At 42.1% G+C, this 18,405-nt stretch overlaps 1 protein-coding gene across 1 annotated transcript; it reads left to right on the forward strand.

Moving 5' to 3' along the window:
- LOC134001223 (uncharacterized protein DDB_G0271670-like) lies at positions 1-1,128 on the forward strand. The gene has a single exon (XM_062440792.1). The coding sequence runs from the start codon at positions 1-3 to the stop codon at positions 1,126-1,128; it is 1,128 nt and encodes a 375-aa protein (XP_062296776.1).
- The last annotated feature ends 17,277 nt before the right edge of the window (positions 1,129-18,405 follow it).

The following is an 18,405-nucleotide window of genomic DNA, read 5'->3' on the forward strand; positions in this document are numbered from 1 at the left end:
ATGACCTCGTCTACCTCCACCTCTAACTCTAACTCTACTTCCACCTCCTCTAACTCTACTTCCATCTCTAACTCTACCTCCACCTCTAACTCTACCTACACCTCTAACTCTACCTACACCTCTAACTGTACTTCCACCTCTAACTCTACTTCCACCTCTAACTCTACCTACACCTCTAACTGTACTTCCACCTCTAACTCTACCTACACCTCTAACTCTACTTCCACCTCTAACTCTACTTCCACCTCTAACTCTACCTACACCTCTAACTCTACTTCCACCTCTAACTCTACCTCCACCTCTAATTCTACTTCCACCTCTACCTCCACCTCTAACTGTACTTCCACCTCTAACTCTACTTCCACCTCTAACTGTACTTCCACCTCTAACTGTACTTCCACCTCTAACTCTACCTCCACCTCTAACTCTACTTCCACCTCTAACTCTACTTCCACCTCTAACTGTACTTCCACCTCTAACTCTACCTCCACCTCTAACTGTACTTCCACCTCTAACTCTACTTCCACCTCTAACTCCACTTCCACCTCTAACTCTACTTCCACCTCTAACTCTACTTCCACCTCTAACTGTACCTCCACCTCTAACTCTACTTCCACCTCTAACTCTACCTCCACCTCTAACTCTACTTCCACCTCTAACTGTACTTCCACCTCTTACTCTACCTCCACCTCTAACTGTACTTCCACCTCTAACTCCACTTCCACCTCTAACTCTACCTCCACCTCTGACTCTACTTCCACCTCTAACTGTACCTCCACCTCTAACTCTACTTCCACCTCTAACTCTACTTCCACCTCTAACTCTACCTCCACCTCTAACTCTACTTCCACCTCTAACTCTACTTCCACCTCTAACTCTACTTCCACCTCTAACTGTACCTCCACCTCTAACTCTACTTCCACCTCTAACTCTACCTCCACCTCTAACTCTACTTCCACCTCTAACTCTACCTCCACCTCTAACTCTACTTCCACCTCTAACTCTACTTCCACCTCTAACTCTACTTCCACCTCTAACTGTACCTCCACCTCTAACTCTACTTCCACCTCTAACTCTACCTCCACCTCTAACTCTACTTCCACCTCTAACTCTACTTCCAACCTCTAACTCCACTTCCACCTCTAACTCTACTTCCACCTCTAACTCTACTTCCACCTCTAACTCTACTTCCACCTCTAACTCTACTTCCACCTCTAACTCTACCTCCACCTCTAACTCTACTTCCACCTCTAACTCTACTTCCACCTCTTACTCTACCTCCACCTCTAACTGTACTTCCACCTCTAACTCTACCTCCACCTCTAATTCCACCTCTAACTCCACCTCCACCTCCACCTCCACCTCTAACTCTAACTCTACTTCCTCCTCTAACTCTAAATCTACTTCCACCTCTAACTCCACCTCCACCTCCACCTCCACCTCTAACTCTAACTCTACTTCCATCTCTAACTCTACTTCCACCTCTAACTGTACTTCCACCTCTAACTCTACTTCCACCTCCACCTCTAACTCTACTTCCACCTCTAACTCTACCTCCACCTCCTCCTCCTCCTCCTCCACCTCTACTTCGACTTCTACCTGTAAGTTTTGTACAGTATTTAACTTACTTTAACTCATATTTTCTTTTAAAGATTTTTTCTGGCATAGACATCTTTATTGAGCAGTAGACAGACAGGAAACAAGGGAGAGAGCGGGGGATGTGAGGATATATATATATCCTATATAAATTATAGTAATTTACTTCATTACACAATGTTTGTTTTTTTGTCTATTCAACTTTTCTATTAAGAGCTTCAACCCTTTTTATGGAAGAATAAATAAAGGATGGCTGTAAATGATGAGATCATTATTTCCGTTAGCTCACATTAACGCTGTCTCGTCTCACTGCTCTTTAATCGAGAAGGAGCTTGTTAATGTTTGCTGGTAACACCTGAGCTCCTCCTGATGAATCAATGCATCAGCTGTGGGGGAAAAAAAGGATCATTAACTTCATCAGCTGATTGTTTCAGAGCTAAACTGTTAACGTAAAAGCAAATACCAAAAACAAAATGTGCTTATATGCAAGAAAAAGAAAAGCAGTGGATATAAAATAAAATGTTTCCATGACCTATATTCAGCTTCTCTGCTTAATATTCATGCAAACATCCCTAAATACACTTTTAACCCTCCTGTCGTCCTCCCGGGTCAAATTGACCCTGTCTTCTTTCCTTCCCTCCTTCCTTCCTTCCTTCCTTCCGTCTGTCCTTCCTCCCTCCCTCCTTCTCTCTTTCTTTCCTCCCCCCTACCTTCCTACCTTCCTTCTTTCCTCTGTCCTTCTTTCTTTCTCCCTCCCTCCCTCCTTCCTTCCTTCTTTCCTCCTTCCCTCGTACCTTCCTTCCTTATTTCCTCCGTCCTTCCTTCTTTCCTTTTCTCCCTTCCTTCCTCCCTCCTTTCCTTCCTTCCTTCCTTCCTTCTTCCTTTCCTTCCTTCTTCCTTCCTTCCTTCCTTCCTTCCTCCCTCCCTCCTTCCTTTCCATCCTTCTTCCTCCCTTCCTTCCTCCCTCCCTCCCTCCCTCCCTCCGTTCCTCCTTCTTTCTTCTTTCCTCCCTCCCTCCTACCTTCCTTCCTTATTTCCTCCGTCCTTCCTTCTTTCCTTTCCTCCCTTCCTTCCTCCCTCCTTTCCTTCCTCCCTCACTCCCTCCTTTCCTTCCTTCTTCCTCGCTCCTTCCTCCCTTCCTTCCTTCTTCTTCCCTTCCTTCCTTCCTTCCTTCCTTCCTTCCCTCCTTTCCTCCCTTCCTTCCTTCCTTCCTTCCTTGACTCGAGGACAACAGGAGGGTTAAATATACATTACATCATATATGTAACATTAAGGGGTTAAAAGATGATGTTTTCTTTGCCTCTCTGATCTCATTTATATAAATATATAATAAATAATAAATATATAAAACATCTCTTTCTGTCTTTGTGTCTCTTTTCTGATTCATTTCAATAATCCTCTTTTATTGGCTTGAATGTTAGATGAAGCATTTTTGCCAAAGCATCTAAAATACAAATTAAAATATCTCTCTCTGTCTCTCTCTCTCTCTCTCTCTCTCTCTCTCTCTCTCTCTCCCTCTCTCTCTCTCTCTCTCTCTCTCTCTCTCTCTCTCTCTCTCTCTCTCTCTCTCTCTCTCTCTATGTGTGATGTAATTATGTTTGGGTGTTTGTCTTTTTTTCCCTTCTGAAAATTGTTTAATTATGAATAATGTGCCTTCATGGAGAAGAAGAAAAAGCAAATACAGTCAACAGTGAATGCAGGTTGAGAGAGAGAGAGAGAGAATAGATGAGCTATTTCTGTGTTATCATCATCATCATAAAGATAAAGCAGTTATTCTTTGTTCTTTCTTTGAAGCAGAGATGAAACAATTAGTCTGTTAATCAATAAGTTGAATCACTCTCACTGAGCTTATAAAGTACAGTCAGTTCTACCTTTAACCTTCGTGTCTGTTCCTTCCTTTCTTCCTTTCTTGTCCTTCCTTCCTCCCTCCCTCCTTCTCTCTTTCTTTCCTCCCCCTACCTTCCTCCCGTCCTTCTTCCCTCTGTCCTTCTTTCCTTCCTTCCTCCCTTCCTATTTTCCTTTCTCCCTTCCTCCTACCTTCCTTTCTTCCTTCTTTACTCCGTCCCTTCCTTCCTTCCGTTCCTTCCTTCCTTCCTTCCCTCCTTCCTTCCTTCCTCTCTCCTCCTTCCTTCCTCTCTCCCTCCTTTCCTTCCTTCTTCCTTCCTCCCTCCCTCCTATCCTTCCTTCTTCCTCCCTTCCTTCCTTCTTCCCTCCCTTCCTCCTACCTTATTTCCTTCCTCTTTCCTTTCCTTCCTCCCTCCTTTCCTTCCTCCCGCCTTCCTTCTTTCCTCCCTACCCCCTACCTTCCTTCCTTCTTTCCTTTCCTCATTTCCTTTCTTCCTTTCCTTCCTCCCTTTCCTTCCTCTCTCCCTCCTTTCCTTCCTTCTTCCTCCCTTCCTTCTTTCCTCCCTCCCTCCTTTCCTTCCTTCTTCCTCCCTTCCATCCTTCCTTCTTCCCTCCCTTCCTTCCTTCTTCCTTCCTCCTTCCTCCCTTCCTCCCTTCCTTCCTTCTTCCTCCCTTCCTTCCTTCTTCCTCCCTTCCTTCCTTGACTGGAGGACAACAGGAGGGTTAAAACAACATGTGTGGTGTACATATTGACGGTAATGAAGAGGAACCGTACAGACTCTGTTGGTCTCTGGATGTTTTGTTCACCACAAACAGTCCACAGTGAAAAATCCTTCATTTATATTTCAGCTGTTTGAGGGTTTGGATCAATACGAGGCTGCTGGTTCCACTGGATTCCCCCAGAGTGCAATTCTGTGTTAATGAGCCTCAGAGCTCAGAAAGAAACTCCACTCACCCAGATAAGAGTGAGCACACTCAGCGGGGACGGGGTCAGAAAATCTAAAATTAACTCAACCTGGAATTAAAATACATCAAATACTGTAAAGTTAGATAATAGTGATCGTCTTGAAACGCTGACTTCCTTCCTCCCTCCCTTCCTTCCTTCCTTCCTTCCTTCCTTCCTTCTTCCTTCCTTCCTTCCTTCCTTCCTTCCTTCCTTCCTTCCTTCCTTCCTTCCTTCCTTCCTTCCGTCTGTCCTTCTTCCCTCCCTCCTTCTCTCTGTCTTTCCTTCCTCTCTCTTTCCTCCCTTCCTTCTGTCCTTCCTACCTTCCTCCCTCCTTCTTTCCTTCTTTCCTTCCTTCCTTCCTTCCTTCCTTCCTTCCTTCCTTTCCTTCCTCTCTTCCTTCTTTCCTCCCTCCCTCCTTCTCTCTTTCTTTCCTCCCCCCTAGCTTCCTTCCTTCCATCCTCCCTTCCTCTTTTCCTTTCTCCCTCCCTCCCTCCTTCCTTCATCCCTCTCTCCTTTCCTTCCTTCTTCCTCCGTTTCATCCTTCCTACCTCCCTCTTTTCCTTCCTTCTTCCTCCCTTCCTTCCTTCCTCCCTCCTTTCCTTCCTTCTTCATCCCTTCCTTCCTTCCTTCCTCAATTCCTTCCTTGCTCGAGGACAACAGGAGGGTTAAAGTCAGTAGTTGTTCTTCTCTCTCTTCATAACCAAATATAAACAACGTGATGTTATTTTTAATTATTTCTGGTTGAATCTGATATCAGAAAATGTTTCTGCCATTTAAAACAATGATGTTGACCATCAGCTTTAGTTTTATTGTGTCAGACTACTGTCTCTCTCTCTCTCTCTCTCTCTCTCTCTCTCTCTCTCTCTCTTTTTTTTTCTCTCTCTCTCTCTGTGTGTCTCTCTCTCTCTCTCTCTCTCTCTCTCTCTCTCTCTCTCTCCCTCTCCCTCTCCCTCTCCCCCCCTCTCTCTCTGTCTCTCTCTCTCTCTTTTTGTCTCTCTCTTTTTCTCTCCGTCTCCCTATCTCTCTCTCCCCCCCCCTCTCCTTTGCCTCCATTTTGCAGCGGTGATGTAACAGTCCCAAAGGGAGGAAAGAGGAAACACAGAGAGGCCAATTTGTATTGGCACACAGAAGCAGGACACAGATAAGAGCAAACGCGGCTAACTGACAGATTTGGGTTGAATCAAAGCGACGCGTCCTGATCATGGACAGCTGGCAAGGTGTCACGCTGCCTAAGTGCTCATATTTAAACACTTTAAGGCCGACGTTTGATTAAAAATGAATCAGCCTGTTTCACACTGCTGCTAACTTCACTACATGTAATGCAGTGTGACGCAATTTAACTTACAAAAGGCCCTAAAAGCATTTAAATATTGATGCATTTACTATGCATGTGCTGTATTTGGTAATGTTAACTTCTAGGAAAACATCCTGCAGATAAATGTTACTCAATAATACTCAAGTAAATGGGGTACTTTCCTTCTTTCCTCCCTCTTTCTTTTATTTTTCCTTCGATGTTCCCCTCCTTCTCTCTTTCTTTGCTCCCTCCTCCTTCCATACTTCTTTCCTCACTTCCTTCCTTTCTTCCTTCCTTCCTTCCTCCCTTCCTTCTCTCCTTAGTTCTTTCCTCTTTTCCTCACTCCCTCCCTCCTTACTCCTTTCCTTCCTTCCTTCCTTCCTTCCTCCCTCCTTCCTTACTCATTTCCTTCCTTCCTTCCTTCCTTCCTTCCTTCCTTCCTTACTCCCTCCTTACTCCTTTCTTTCCTTCCTTCCTTCCTTCCTTCCTTCCTTCCTTCCTTCCTTCCTCTTTACTCTTTTCTTTCATTCCTTCCTTCCTTCCTTCCTTCCTTCCTTTCTTCCTTCATTCCTTCCTTCCTTCCTTCCTCCTTCCTTACTCCTTTCCTTCCTTCCTTCCTTCCTTCCTTCCTTACTCCCTCCTTACTCATTTCTTTCCTTCCTTCCTTCCTTCCTTCCTTCCTCTTTACTCTTTTCTTTCATTCCTTCCTTCCTTCCTTCCTTCCTTCCTTCCTTCCTTTCTTCCTTCATTCCTTCCTTCCTTCCTTCCTCCCTCCTTCCTTACTCCTTTCCTTCCTTCCTTCCTTCCTTCCTTCCTTCCTTCCTTCCTTCCTTACTCCCTCCTTACTCCTTCTTCCCTTCCTTCCTTCCTTCCTTCCTTCCTCTTTACTCCTTTCTTTCTTTCCTTCCTTTCTTTCCTTCCTTCCTTCCTTCCTTCCTTCCTTCCTTCCTTCCTTCCTTCCTCTTTACTCCTTCTTCCCTTCCTTCCTTCCTTCCTTCCTTCCTTCCTCTTTACTCCTTTCTTTCTTTCCTTCCTTTCTTTCCTTCCTTCCTTCCTTCCTTCCTTCCTTCCTTCCTTCCTTCCTTCCTTCCTTCCTTCCTTCCTTCCTCTTTACTCTTTTCTTTCATTCCTTCCTTCCATCCTTCCTTCCTTCCTTCCTTCCTTCCTTCCTTCCTTCCTTCCTTCCTTCCTCTTTACTCTTTTCTTTCATTCCTTCCTTCCTTCCCACCACTGACATTAATGCACATCCAGCTATTATCATCCAATATCTCACTTAAAGGCCTTTAACATTGGATTAAAAATGTATCATGATGTTATTCTCCTTTTTCCCACTGCTATAACTTAATGTGATGTGATGCAGTATAAAGTACTCATTGTACTGCTAAATATCTTGCAAAATGCCCAAAAAAGCACTTAAAAAACTACATTTACTATATATTTACTGTATATTTACTGTATTTGCTTACTTTTAACTTCTATAGGAAAACATTGTACTTCTACATTTACCTGACAGATAAATGTTACTCAATAATAAACTTTAGTAAAGTAAAAGCACCTAAAAGTTATAATTAAATACCTGAGTGAATGTATTTAAGTACTTTCCACCACTGGCATTAATGGACATCCAGCTGTTATCATCCAATATCTCACTTTAAGGTTTGATTAAAAGTTAATAATGATATTATTCACCCTTATTCCCACTGCTGTACTTTAACACACCGTAATATAATGAGTGGTCTGAAATCATTCACTCATTCACTACTTCCTAAAGCTCCTAATATAACAGACACTAAATTATTTACAGCATATGGCGATACATGTAGGTCATTAAAAAAAAGGATGTAAAAACCACTGAAGGCTAAAACCCAACAAATCCTTCACATTAAAGAAACAAATATTTGGTTTTTGATCACGTGACTCCAGGATGACACAGAGGAGCGTTTCCTGATGTAATCGCCTCTATCAGCTGTTATCAGCAGGATGACGTCATCATCATCATCATCATCATCATCAGCAGCTGTCTGTCACTGTTAGACAATAATGATGTTTTAAGCTGTGACAGCACTGAGATTAAGGTGTAGTTATAGATTTAGAGAAAGATGAAGGTTTGGGTTAAAGTTACTACTATACTTCTTTAACTCTTACATACTGTTAAGGGTTAAATTTGACTCATTTTTAACATTTGAGAGCTGTAAACACACCATATACACATTTATTTTAGCTGGACTTTTCCTAATGTGACCCACAATGTTTGTTTTTTAAATTTTTGTGCAGCTGATACACATTTTTATAATAATAATAATAATAATAATAATGCATTTTATTTAAAGGCGCCTTTCAAAGCACTCAAGGACACCTTACAAGGCTCATAAAACACAACAACAGTACATCAAACAATATAAATCAGGTAACATTTACTGCAAAGATAAATAAATAAATATGAATGTGACTATAAAGTGCATCAGTACAATAAATAAACAAGAACATGATTACATAGTTAGTGTGAGACTCTGAATAGATGCGTTTTCAGGCGGGATTTAAAGGTGGAAACAGAGTCCGAAGTGCAAATGTCTGGTGGGAGAGAGTTCCTGAGGCGGGGGGGGCAGATCGGCTGAAGGCTCTCGACCCCATGATGGTAGTTAAGTTGGCAGATGGGGCAAAGAGCTGGTTGGCGGAGGAGGATCGGAGAGTTTGGGAAGGTGTGTAGATGTGAATCAGTTCAGAGAGATATGATGGAGCCAGGTTTTATATATGCAAATGTACAAATTTGAACTGTGTTTATAACATACTGTAAAAACCGGTGTATAAGTCTCAGTCTATTTTAGGTGATGTCATGCTGGGAAAAACACCTTTCTATTAAACACTGGTTAATTTGAATGCACCAGTAGTTATTAATTTATAAGCACATGTGTTTATAATCCAAAACTTTCTCAATTGACTTTTAACCCTCATGTTGCCCTCGAGTAAAGGAAGGAAGGGAGGAAAGAAGGTAGGAAGGAAGGAGGGAGGGAGGAAAGAAGGGAGGAAGGAAGGAAAGGAGGAAAGGAAAGAAGGGAGGAAAGGAAAGAAGGAAGGGAGGAAGGTAGGTGGGAGGAAAGGAAAGAAGGAAGGAAGGAAGGTAGGAGGGAGGAAAGTAAAGAAGGATGGGAGGAAGGAAAGGAGGGAAGGAAGGACGGAGGAAAGAAGGACAGAAGAAAGAAGAAAGGGAGGAAGGAAGGGGGAGGAAAGAAGGAAGGGAGGGAGGAAGGAAGGAAAGCAGGAAGGAGGGAGGGAGGAAGGAAGGAAGGAAAGAAGGTAGGAAGGAAGGAAGGAAGGAAGGGAGGAAGAAGGAAGGACAGAAGGTAGGAAGGAAGGAAGGAAGGAAAGAAGCGAGGAAGGAAGGAAAGGAGGAAAGGAAAGAAGGGAGGAAAGGAAACAAGGAAGGGAGGAAGGAAAGGACGGAGGAAATAAGGAAGGAAGGTAGGAGGGAGGAAGGACGGTAGGAGGGAGGGAGGAAAGTAAAGAAGGAAGGGAAGAAGGAAGGAAAGGAAGGAAAGAAGGACAGAGGGAAGGAAGAAAGGGGGATGGAGGAAGGAAAGAAGGAAAGAAGGAAAGCAGGAAAGAGAGAGGAAGGAAAGAAAGAGAGAAGGAGGGAGGGAGGAAGGAAGGAAGGGATGAAAAGAAGGAACAGTCAAAACAGACAGGGTCAATTTGACCCGGGAGGACGACACAAAGGTTAACTGAACTGGACCAGTATATTAACTCAGGCTGAGTTTCAATTAAACCTTTTAAAAGAAACACAGTAACTTTACATATCTAATACAGTGTGTAGCTGTTTGCTCACTGAGTCCCAAAAACTCTTCATCAGATCTGCAGCTGTGTGTAAATAAACTACTGTAGCCGAGTCACGCTTCAACATCAGCTTGGTCTGTAAACACTGAAACATCACAGCAACTACTGTCTGAAATAGTTCATTTTTCTGCACATAATACAGCATCAACGGCTCATTGATAGTCTATTTTCAGCGTGTGCTCGACACCGCTGTTTATAGTTCATAGTGTGGACGCTCCAACCCAGTATCATGCCAAACATCCTTATCTTTATAGTTATAGTTATTGTTCTTAGTGTGGACGGCCTTTTACATCCTATAATCATATCTAGTGATAGTGAATAAGACACACCTCACTTTTAAATGAAAACATATTGTGTTAAAGGTCTTACTCACCGGTTTCATGGTGTATTTAACATCTATAAAATGTTCTCCTGGACCATAAAACAGAGATCTTGAATGTCTTTTTTTTCTCTTCACACAGAGATTAATCAAACATTGATTGATCACTAACGGGGAATATCTGATTATGAACAGTGTGTGAGGGTAAAGGTTAGGCCATTGTCGTCGTCTACAACAATAACCACGGGGTCAAAGGTTAGTGGATGATCGTTGCCACGCTATTTAAGAAACTGTCCCAAATCCCCGGTTAAAAACAGGAAACAAACAGCAGCTTCCTGTGTCAAAGTCCACTGTTGGGTTAATGCCTCTACCTCCTCCTCTTCCTCCTCTTCCTCCTCTTTAAACCTGCACCACTGCTCCACCTCACAGCTGCTACATACTAAAACCTACTTTAAGTTGCTTTAAGGTGACTGACATTACAACCTGATGTGTTGTTTTTCATGCACAAACCATTAAATGTAAGAGGCTTTCTGTTACTTTTTGTATATTTGTGGTAGTGCTTTGTATCGGTACTCTATAACTTTTTAAGGTATCGACCAAAATAAATCGATACCAAGTAGTATGGAAATGTTGTTCACTCTATAGACCAGCAAGGAACCATATATGGGAACTTCATTGAGCTTGATTTGCAACATCAAAATTTAAATTGAAAAAAAGTCACAAAAGCAAAAAAAGTCATGTAATATCCTCCAATAACGAATGAATTTCAAAGTAGTTCAATGAGTGGCCTATAAAGGGTTAAACCTTTGGTACCGTTTGGTAGAGGTCACTTTGTGTCATGATATCTGGTTAAAAACTAAAATCTATTGAACCCATTTAACTTTTGGGGCAACTTTACCACTTGTATGAGGTATGTAATGCACAGACAGACCATCAGGTTGTGTTATGGTTGCTATAGATACAGGTTGTGTTATGGTTGCTATAGATACAGATTGTTCTATGGTTGCTATAGATACAGGTTGTGTTATGGTTGCTATAGATACAGGTTGTGTTATGGCTGCTATAGATACAGGTTGTTCTATGGTTGCTATAGATACAGGTTGTTCTATGGTTGCTATAGATACAGGTTGTGTTATGGTTGCTATAGATACAGGTTGTTCTATGGTTGCTATAGATACAGATTGTTCTATGGTTGCTATAGATACAGGTTGCTATGGTTGTTATAGATACAGGTTGTTCTATGGTTGCTATAGATACAGATTGTTCTATGGTTGCTATAGATACAGGTTGTTCTATGGTTGCTATAGATACAGGTTGTGTTATGGTTGCTATAGATACAGATTGTGTTATGGTTGCTATAGATACAGGTTGTTCTATGGTTGCTATAGATACAGGTTGTGCTTTAGTGTATAAACAAAGAATAACACAAATCACTGCTGACATCAGAGATCCTGCTGGAGACATTTCTGAAGTTGACTTTCATTTTTCATCTTGTGCATGAACAGAATGAGTCTCTAACATGTTTTTAATAAAGTTTAGAACAAATGAGGTGTGAATGAGACCTGTAGAGGTCTGTAAAACATCACATTTAGATTCAATGAGAAGAAAAATCCATGTTTTATATTGTCATGGCCTCAAAGAGGAAGGAAAAGCAGAGGAATAATTTTTTTAAAAGCACTTTCTTGGTGTGACCTACAAAGGGTTATGGGTACTTGGATTGGTAATGGTATCATACTTTTTTAAGCACTAGTGGTGATGGAAGAAGGAAGGAGGATTGCACCACCCATCTAACAGCTCACCATCTACTCTGCTCACCAAAAAAGCTCAAGATGACCCACATTCTCTCGGCTTTTTCCTCTTTTTCCGAAGCAGTCTAAGGATATTTTGGGAAATGTAGTGGATCACAAACCCAAAGTAGAAGTTGCTGAAGATGTTGACTTGTGTTATTTTAGGAGTGCAGTCAGCGGTTGCCACAGGCGACCCCCGCTGCAGACGATGCACCATCAGCACCTCCATATGGAATCTGCAGATTTTTCACTTTTCCGTCAGCCTTTCATGTTTCTCACCTTTCTTGTTTGTAAAATCCTGACAGGGCTTTTTCCCCCTACTCTTTCCTCAGCATGCATCCAAGTCCCCCCCTCCCCCATGCCTAAAAAGTTTGTGGTGCGGTAACAAACTCAGCATGAAGGACGACTGCAGCAGCACGTAGAGGCATGTGAACTCATCAACACAACATAAGGTTCATGTGAGTAAGGCAGGATGTAGCGTAGCGCCGTCACTGAAACAACCAGCAGCAGCAGCAGCGACGAAGAAGGAAGTTCAAGTTCAGGTTAAAGTGGATTCATTTAATCTTTTTAACAGATGCAACAATAAAAGGAACAACTAAAATACACGAGGACAGACAAACAACAGGTTGACGTGCCAAATGTAACATAATACAACTCAGAAAACAAGATGAATGAAGCAAGGGTGAAGATATAAATAGATAAATAAAGGGATTACTATTAGAAATTCAGTCATTACAAATAAATAAAATAAAATCTAAAAGGGCAAGTTCACAGTTTTCCAAGTGTCTTAAAGCAGCAGTCAGGTTTTCCTCTCTTTAATCATTCCTCCTGTTCATACTGACTATTAAAACCTTCAAATGTGCTTTCAGTGTAAAGTGATGCAGGACTAAATCCACAGTCATTATAAAGTAGATGATCAGCTTCTATTGAGCTTCATCAGTGTGAGTTAGTCATATCAAGTGATATCTGACACATTTACAGTCTTTTTAGCATCAGATTCCCTCTTAGTGTTTCCTGTTGAGCTGTGGTGGAAGTATAGTAACAAAAATACTTTGGTACTAAAAACACTGTAACGTTGAAACATAGAAGATGAAGATTTCACTCCTCCTTTTTCTTTCTTTGTTTCTTTCTTTCTTTCATTCTTTCTTTCTATCTTTTTCCTACTTTCCTCCTCCTTGTTTTTTCTCTCTTCTTTCTCTTCCTCCTTTTTCTTTCTTTCTTTCTTTCTTTCTTTCTTTCTACCTTTTTTCTTTCTTTCCTCCTCCTTGTTTTTTCTCTCTCTTCTTTCTCTTCCTCCTTTTTCTTTCTTTCTTTCTTTCTTTCTTTCTTCATCGTTCTCCGTTTTCTTTTCTTCATCTTCTTCTTCCTCTTTCTTTCTTTTATGTCCTTCTTACTTCCTTCCTACTTTTTCTTTCTTTCTCTCTTTCTTTCCTCCTCATTTCTCCCTCTTCCTCCTGTTTGTTTGTTTGTTTCTGTCTGTCTTTCTTTCTTTCTTACTTTCTTTCTTCTTTCTTTCTTCTTCTTTCTTTCTTTCTTTCTTTCTTTCTTTCTTTCTTCTTCTATCTATCTTTCTTTCTTTTTTCTTTCTTTCCTCATAGTAAAGTTGATCCCTTACATGAAGAAGTCTCTCCACTGATTGAACAACCTGGTTATCGGGTCTGATTTGCAGGCTGGTATCTGCAGCTCAGTGATGCTGTTCAAAGAAAGAAAGCTCGTCTTTGAAGTTTTCTTGATGAAGAAAAAAAAAGATTCACAGAAAACTGAAATGAAAAACCCTTCAGACGACGTAACACTGCACAACCGCTCTGGATGGATTTCTTATCTTTGCAACAATATTTGTGCAAAACTTAACTTTTTTTTTTGATGAATTGCTCCAGAACAAGTTGCTATGTGATCTCATGGTAATATGAGAACGTGTAATGAGTTACTGTTCTCCCCTGGTGACAAGAATGTAAAGCAATTAGTAGAAAAACCTACATAATGACTCCCGTCGAGCACATTAACGGTCATTAGCATTGCAGATGTGACACGTCTCTGCTGACGTGAGGAGAGAAAAAGACAAATAATGCATCTCGTTTACTGACAGGTGCAACAAATGATGCTGAGTTTACCTTCCTTTATCCCTCCTGTTGTCTTCGAGTTAGGAAGGTAGAGAGGAAGAAGGAAAAGAAAGGAGGAAGGAAGGGAAGGAGGGAGGGAGGAGGGAAGGAAGGATGGAGGAAAGAAGGAAGGAAGGTAGGTGGGAGGGAGGAAAAAAGGAAAGAGGGAGGGAGAAAGGAAAAGAGAAGGGAGGAAGGAAGGAAAGAAGGACAGAGGAAAGAAGGAAGGGCGGTAGGAAAAGAAGAAGGGAGGGAGGAAAGGAAGGAGGGAGGGAGGAAGGAAGGAGGGAAGGAAAGAAGGGTAGGGAGGGAGGAAGGAAGGACAGAAGGAAGGAAGAAAGGAAGGAAGGAAGGAATGAAAGAAAGGAGGGAAGAAAGAAAGGAGGATGGAGGAAGGAAAGAAGGAAGGGAGGAAAAAAGAGGAAGGAAAGAAGGAAGGAAGGAAGGATGGAGGGACGGAAAGAAGGAGGGAAGAAAGAAAGGGGATGGAGGAAGGAAAGAAGGAAGGGAGGAAAGAGAGAGGAAGGGAAGAAAAAGAAAGAGGGATGAGGAAGAAAGAAGGGGAGGGAGGAAGGACAGACGGAAGGGAGGAAAAGAAGGAACAGTCGGGGGTCAATTTGACCTGGGAGGACGACACGAAGGTTAAAGTCTCTCCCTGAATGGCTCCACATGAAGTCAACCATTGTCTGGGAGAGAGAGAGAGAGAGAGAGACACAGACAGAGAGAGGGAGAGAGAGACAGAGAGAGAGAGAGAGAGAGAGAGAGAGAGAGAGAGAGAGAGAGAGAGAGAGAGAGAGAGAGTGAGAGAGAGAGAGAGAGAGAGAGAGAGAGAGACAGTCGCCCTTTAGTCTCCGTCAGCTGACCTTCATCGCCGCTCTGCTGTGGTGTCATCAGCAGATTTGATGACATGATTGCTCAGATGTGTGATGATGCAGGTGTGTGGTCAGCGAGGAAGAGGAGGAGGAGGAGGAGGAAGACTGTTGCTAGGGAGCCTAATGCACAGCGACGGAGCGTTTGGTCGCCGCTCCATTGACAAAAATCACTTCTGCTGATAACTGTTATTACTGCTGATGCTGCAGGCAATGATAGTATCAGTCTGCAGGTTTACATGCACAACAGTAATCTGTTATTTTACTTCATCTTTTATTTACCTGCTGCAATGAAATACATCAACTCTGAACTGGTTAAATATATATAAGGGTCAGGGTCAGGGTTAGGTAGGTAGGGTATATATTTAAGAGAAAGAAACAAAGAAGGAATGAAGAAAGAAAAAAATGTAAGACAAAAATAAAGAAAGAAAGATAAAGGAGATAGAAGAGCATGAAAGAAATTAGGAAAGAAAGAAAGAAAAAAAAAGAGACAGAAAAATTAGGAAGAGAAAGAAGAAAAGAAGAAAGAAAAAGGAGGAAAGAAGAGAAAGATAGAAAGAAAGGAGGAAGAGGGAGAAAGAAAGAAAGAAAGCAAGAAAGAAAGAAAGAAAGAAAGAAAGAAAGAAAGAAAGAAAGAAAGAAAGAAAGAAAAAAAGAAATAAAAAGGAGGAAGAAGAGAAAGATAGAAAGAAAGAAAGAAAGAAAGAAAGAAAGAAGAAAGAAAGAAAGAAAGGAGGAAGAGGAGAAATAATGGCTAGGGTTAGGGTTCCTTCTTCTTCCTCCTTTCTTTCCTTCTTCCTACCTTCCTTCCTCCTCCTGTCCTTCCTTCTTTCTCCCCTTCCTCATTTCTTTCCTTCGTCCTCCCTCCTTTCATTCCGTCTTCTTCCTCCCTTCTTTCCTCCCTCCTTTCCTTCCTTCTTCCTCCCTTCCTCCTTTCTTTCCTTCTTCCTCCCTTCCTTCCTCCCTCCTTTCCTTCCTTCTTCCTTCGTCCTTTCTTTACTTCTTCCTCCCTTCCTTCCTTCCTTCCTCCCTCCTTTCCTTCCATCTTCCTTCTTCCCTTCCTTCTTCCTTCTTCCTCTTTTTTCCCTTTTTCCTCCCTTCCTTCCTTGACTTGAGGACAACAGGAGGGTTAACAGACTAATAAAACCTTATAAATTAATACAGATAAACATGTTTTTTGAATGTTTAATGCTTTGAAAATCTCATTAGCATAGAAACGCTACTTTCTATTATAACAAATATCAATCTTACTAATAAAAACAGTGAGATTATATCTTATATTTATAGATTTATCAGCTGATTTCTAAACTCTGCTCCTCATCCTGAACCCTGCAGCGATTCTCAGCAATATATATAAAGATTATAAAACATCACTGAAATAGAGCTGATGACCCAGAAGAGTCTTTTCCAGCTCACACACACACACACACACGCACACACACACACACACACACACACACACACACACACACACACACACACACACACACACACACACACACAGGCGTCATTCAACAGTAGCACTCAAGGGCTTACAGAACATTTCTTTTTCTTTTTTTCTTGGGGTAAAATCTCCTTAAAACCTGCTCTGAAAGTAAAGCCCAGAGGCAGCGAGAGCTTTGAGAGAGACATCATATCGGCTGAGAGGACGACGCGTCCTCCCCTCGGGCCGCTGAATCGGTCTTCATGCGGCTCTCGGGCTAACAAGGCCGGCTGGTGTTTTTCTGACTAGCTGCTCCATCACAGGCAGGATTTCCCGCCTCATGCAGCAAATGTTTGATTCATGCTGATATTATTATAACAATATCATAATAATCCATAATGGGACTTATTTATTAAGCTGCTGATGTTGCATGTTTCCCTTCTTTGTATCTTATAAAAACACACAAAATACACTCTTTGATTTCCTCCTTCATGTCGTCCTCCTGGGTCAAATTGACCCCGTCTGTTTTGACTGTTCCTTCTTTCCTCCCTTCCTCCTTTCCTTCCGTCTGTCCTTCCTCCCTCCCTCCTTCTCTCTTTCTTTCCTTCCTTTCTCTTTCCTCCCTTCCTTCTTTGCTTCCTCCTTCCTTCTCTCCTTCCCTCTTCCTTCTCTCCTTCCCTCCTTCCTTCCTTCTTTCTTTCCTTCCTTCCTTCCTCCCTCCCTCCTACCTTCCTTCCTTCCATCTTTCCTCAGTCCTTCCTTCCTTCCTTCCTTCCTTTCCTTCCTTCCTTCTTTCTTTGCCTCCCTTCCTTCCTCCCTTTCCTTCTTTCCTTCCTTCTTCCTCCCTTCCTTCCTCCTTTCCTTCCTTCTTCCTTCCTTCCATTCTTCCTTCCTTCTTTCCTCTGTCCTTCTTTCCTTCCTTAGTCCCTCCCTCCCTCCTACCTTCCTTCCTTCCTTCCATCTTTCCTCAGTCCTTCCTTCCTTCCTTTCCTTCCTTCTTTTCTTGCCTCCCTTCCTTCCTCCCTTTCCTTCTTTCCGTCCTTCTTCCTCCCTTCCTTCCTCCTTCCTTCCTTCTTCCTTCCTTCCATCCTTCCTTCCTTCTATCTTTCCTCTGTCCTTCTTTCCTTCCTTAGTCCCTCCCTCCCTCCCTCCTACCTTCCTTCCTTCCTTCTATCTTTCCTCGGTCCTTCCTTCCTTCCTTCCTTCCTTCCTTTCCTTCCTTCTTTCCTTGCCTCCCTTTCCTTCTTTCCTTCCTTCTTCCTTCCTTTTTCCCTCCTTTCCTTCCTTCTTCCTCCCTTCCTTCCTTGACTCAAGGACAACAGGAGGGTTAAGATAAATAACTTAACTAATACTGTTGATATTTAACCCTTACATACAGTTTATGGTCAAAGTTGACCCTTCAACCTTTTCAATCTCAAATATTCAATCTAACGCAAAATCACAACTGAAGTTATCTCACAGTTTTTGCATTTTGATATAAATCTATATATATAAAAAAAATCTGCTCGATTTGATTTGTTTAACACTTTTTCAGTAGAAGTGACAAAGTGCTTCATCAGGGGAACAAAAACCTAGTTTGTAATATTCACTCGTGATAAATTGATGAAGCACAATATTTATTCAGAAATATCAAAGCACTCAACAAACTAACATAAAGGCTTTGAATCCAGACTTGAACTCATTTCTTTGGTTCATAAAGTATTTAACAAACAAATCCATCATACTAACTTGGCACACAGGATGAACCTGAAGCTGTCAGTTATCCACTTTTCCACCAACGCCTGTTATATTAGTTTAGTAGAAGTTTAAAGCAGCAGATGTATTAATGGACGTATTAGCAGTAAAGCTATTGTAACAGACAAGGATGCAACCAGCAACTATTTTAACCCTCCTGTTGTCCCCGCGGGTCAAATTGACCCTGTCTCTTTTGACTGTTCCTTCTTTCCTTCTTTCCTTCCTTCCTCCCTCTTTCTTTAATTTTTCCTTCGTTCTTCCCCTCCTTCCCTCTTTCTTTGCTCCCTCCTCCTTCCATACTTCTTTCCTCACTTCCTTTCATCCTTCCTTCCTTCCTTGCTCCTTTCCTTCCTTCCTTCCATGCTCCTTTTCTTCCTCCCTTCCTTCTCTCCTTCCTCCTTTCCTTCCTTCCTTCCTTCCATGCTCCTTTTCTTCCTCCCTTCCTTCCTCTCCTTACTCCTTTCCTTCCTTCCTTCCTTCCTTCCTTCCTTCCTTCTTTCCTTCTCTCCTTACCCCTTTCCTTCCTTCCTTCCTTCCTCCCTGCCTCCTTCCTTGCTGCTTTCCTTCCTCCCTTCCTTCTCTCCTTACTCCTTTGCTTCTTTCCTTCCTTACTCCCTCCCTCCTTATTCCTTCCTTCTTTCCTCCCTCCCTCCATCCCTCCC

Source organism: Scomber scombrus, chromosome 19, assembly GCF_963691925.1.
Source record: "Scomber scombrus chromosome 19, fScoSco1.1, whole genome shotgun sequence".
Classification (NCBI taxonomy): Eukaryota; Metazoa; Chordata; class Actinopteri; order Scombriformes; family Scombridae; genus Scomber; species Scomber scombrus.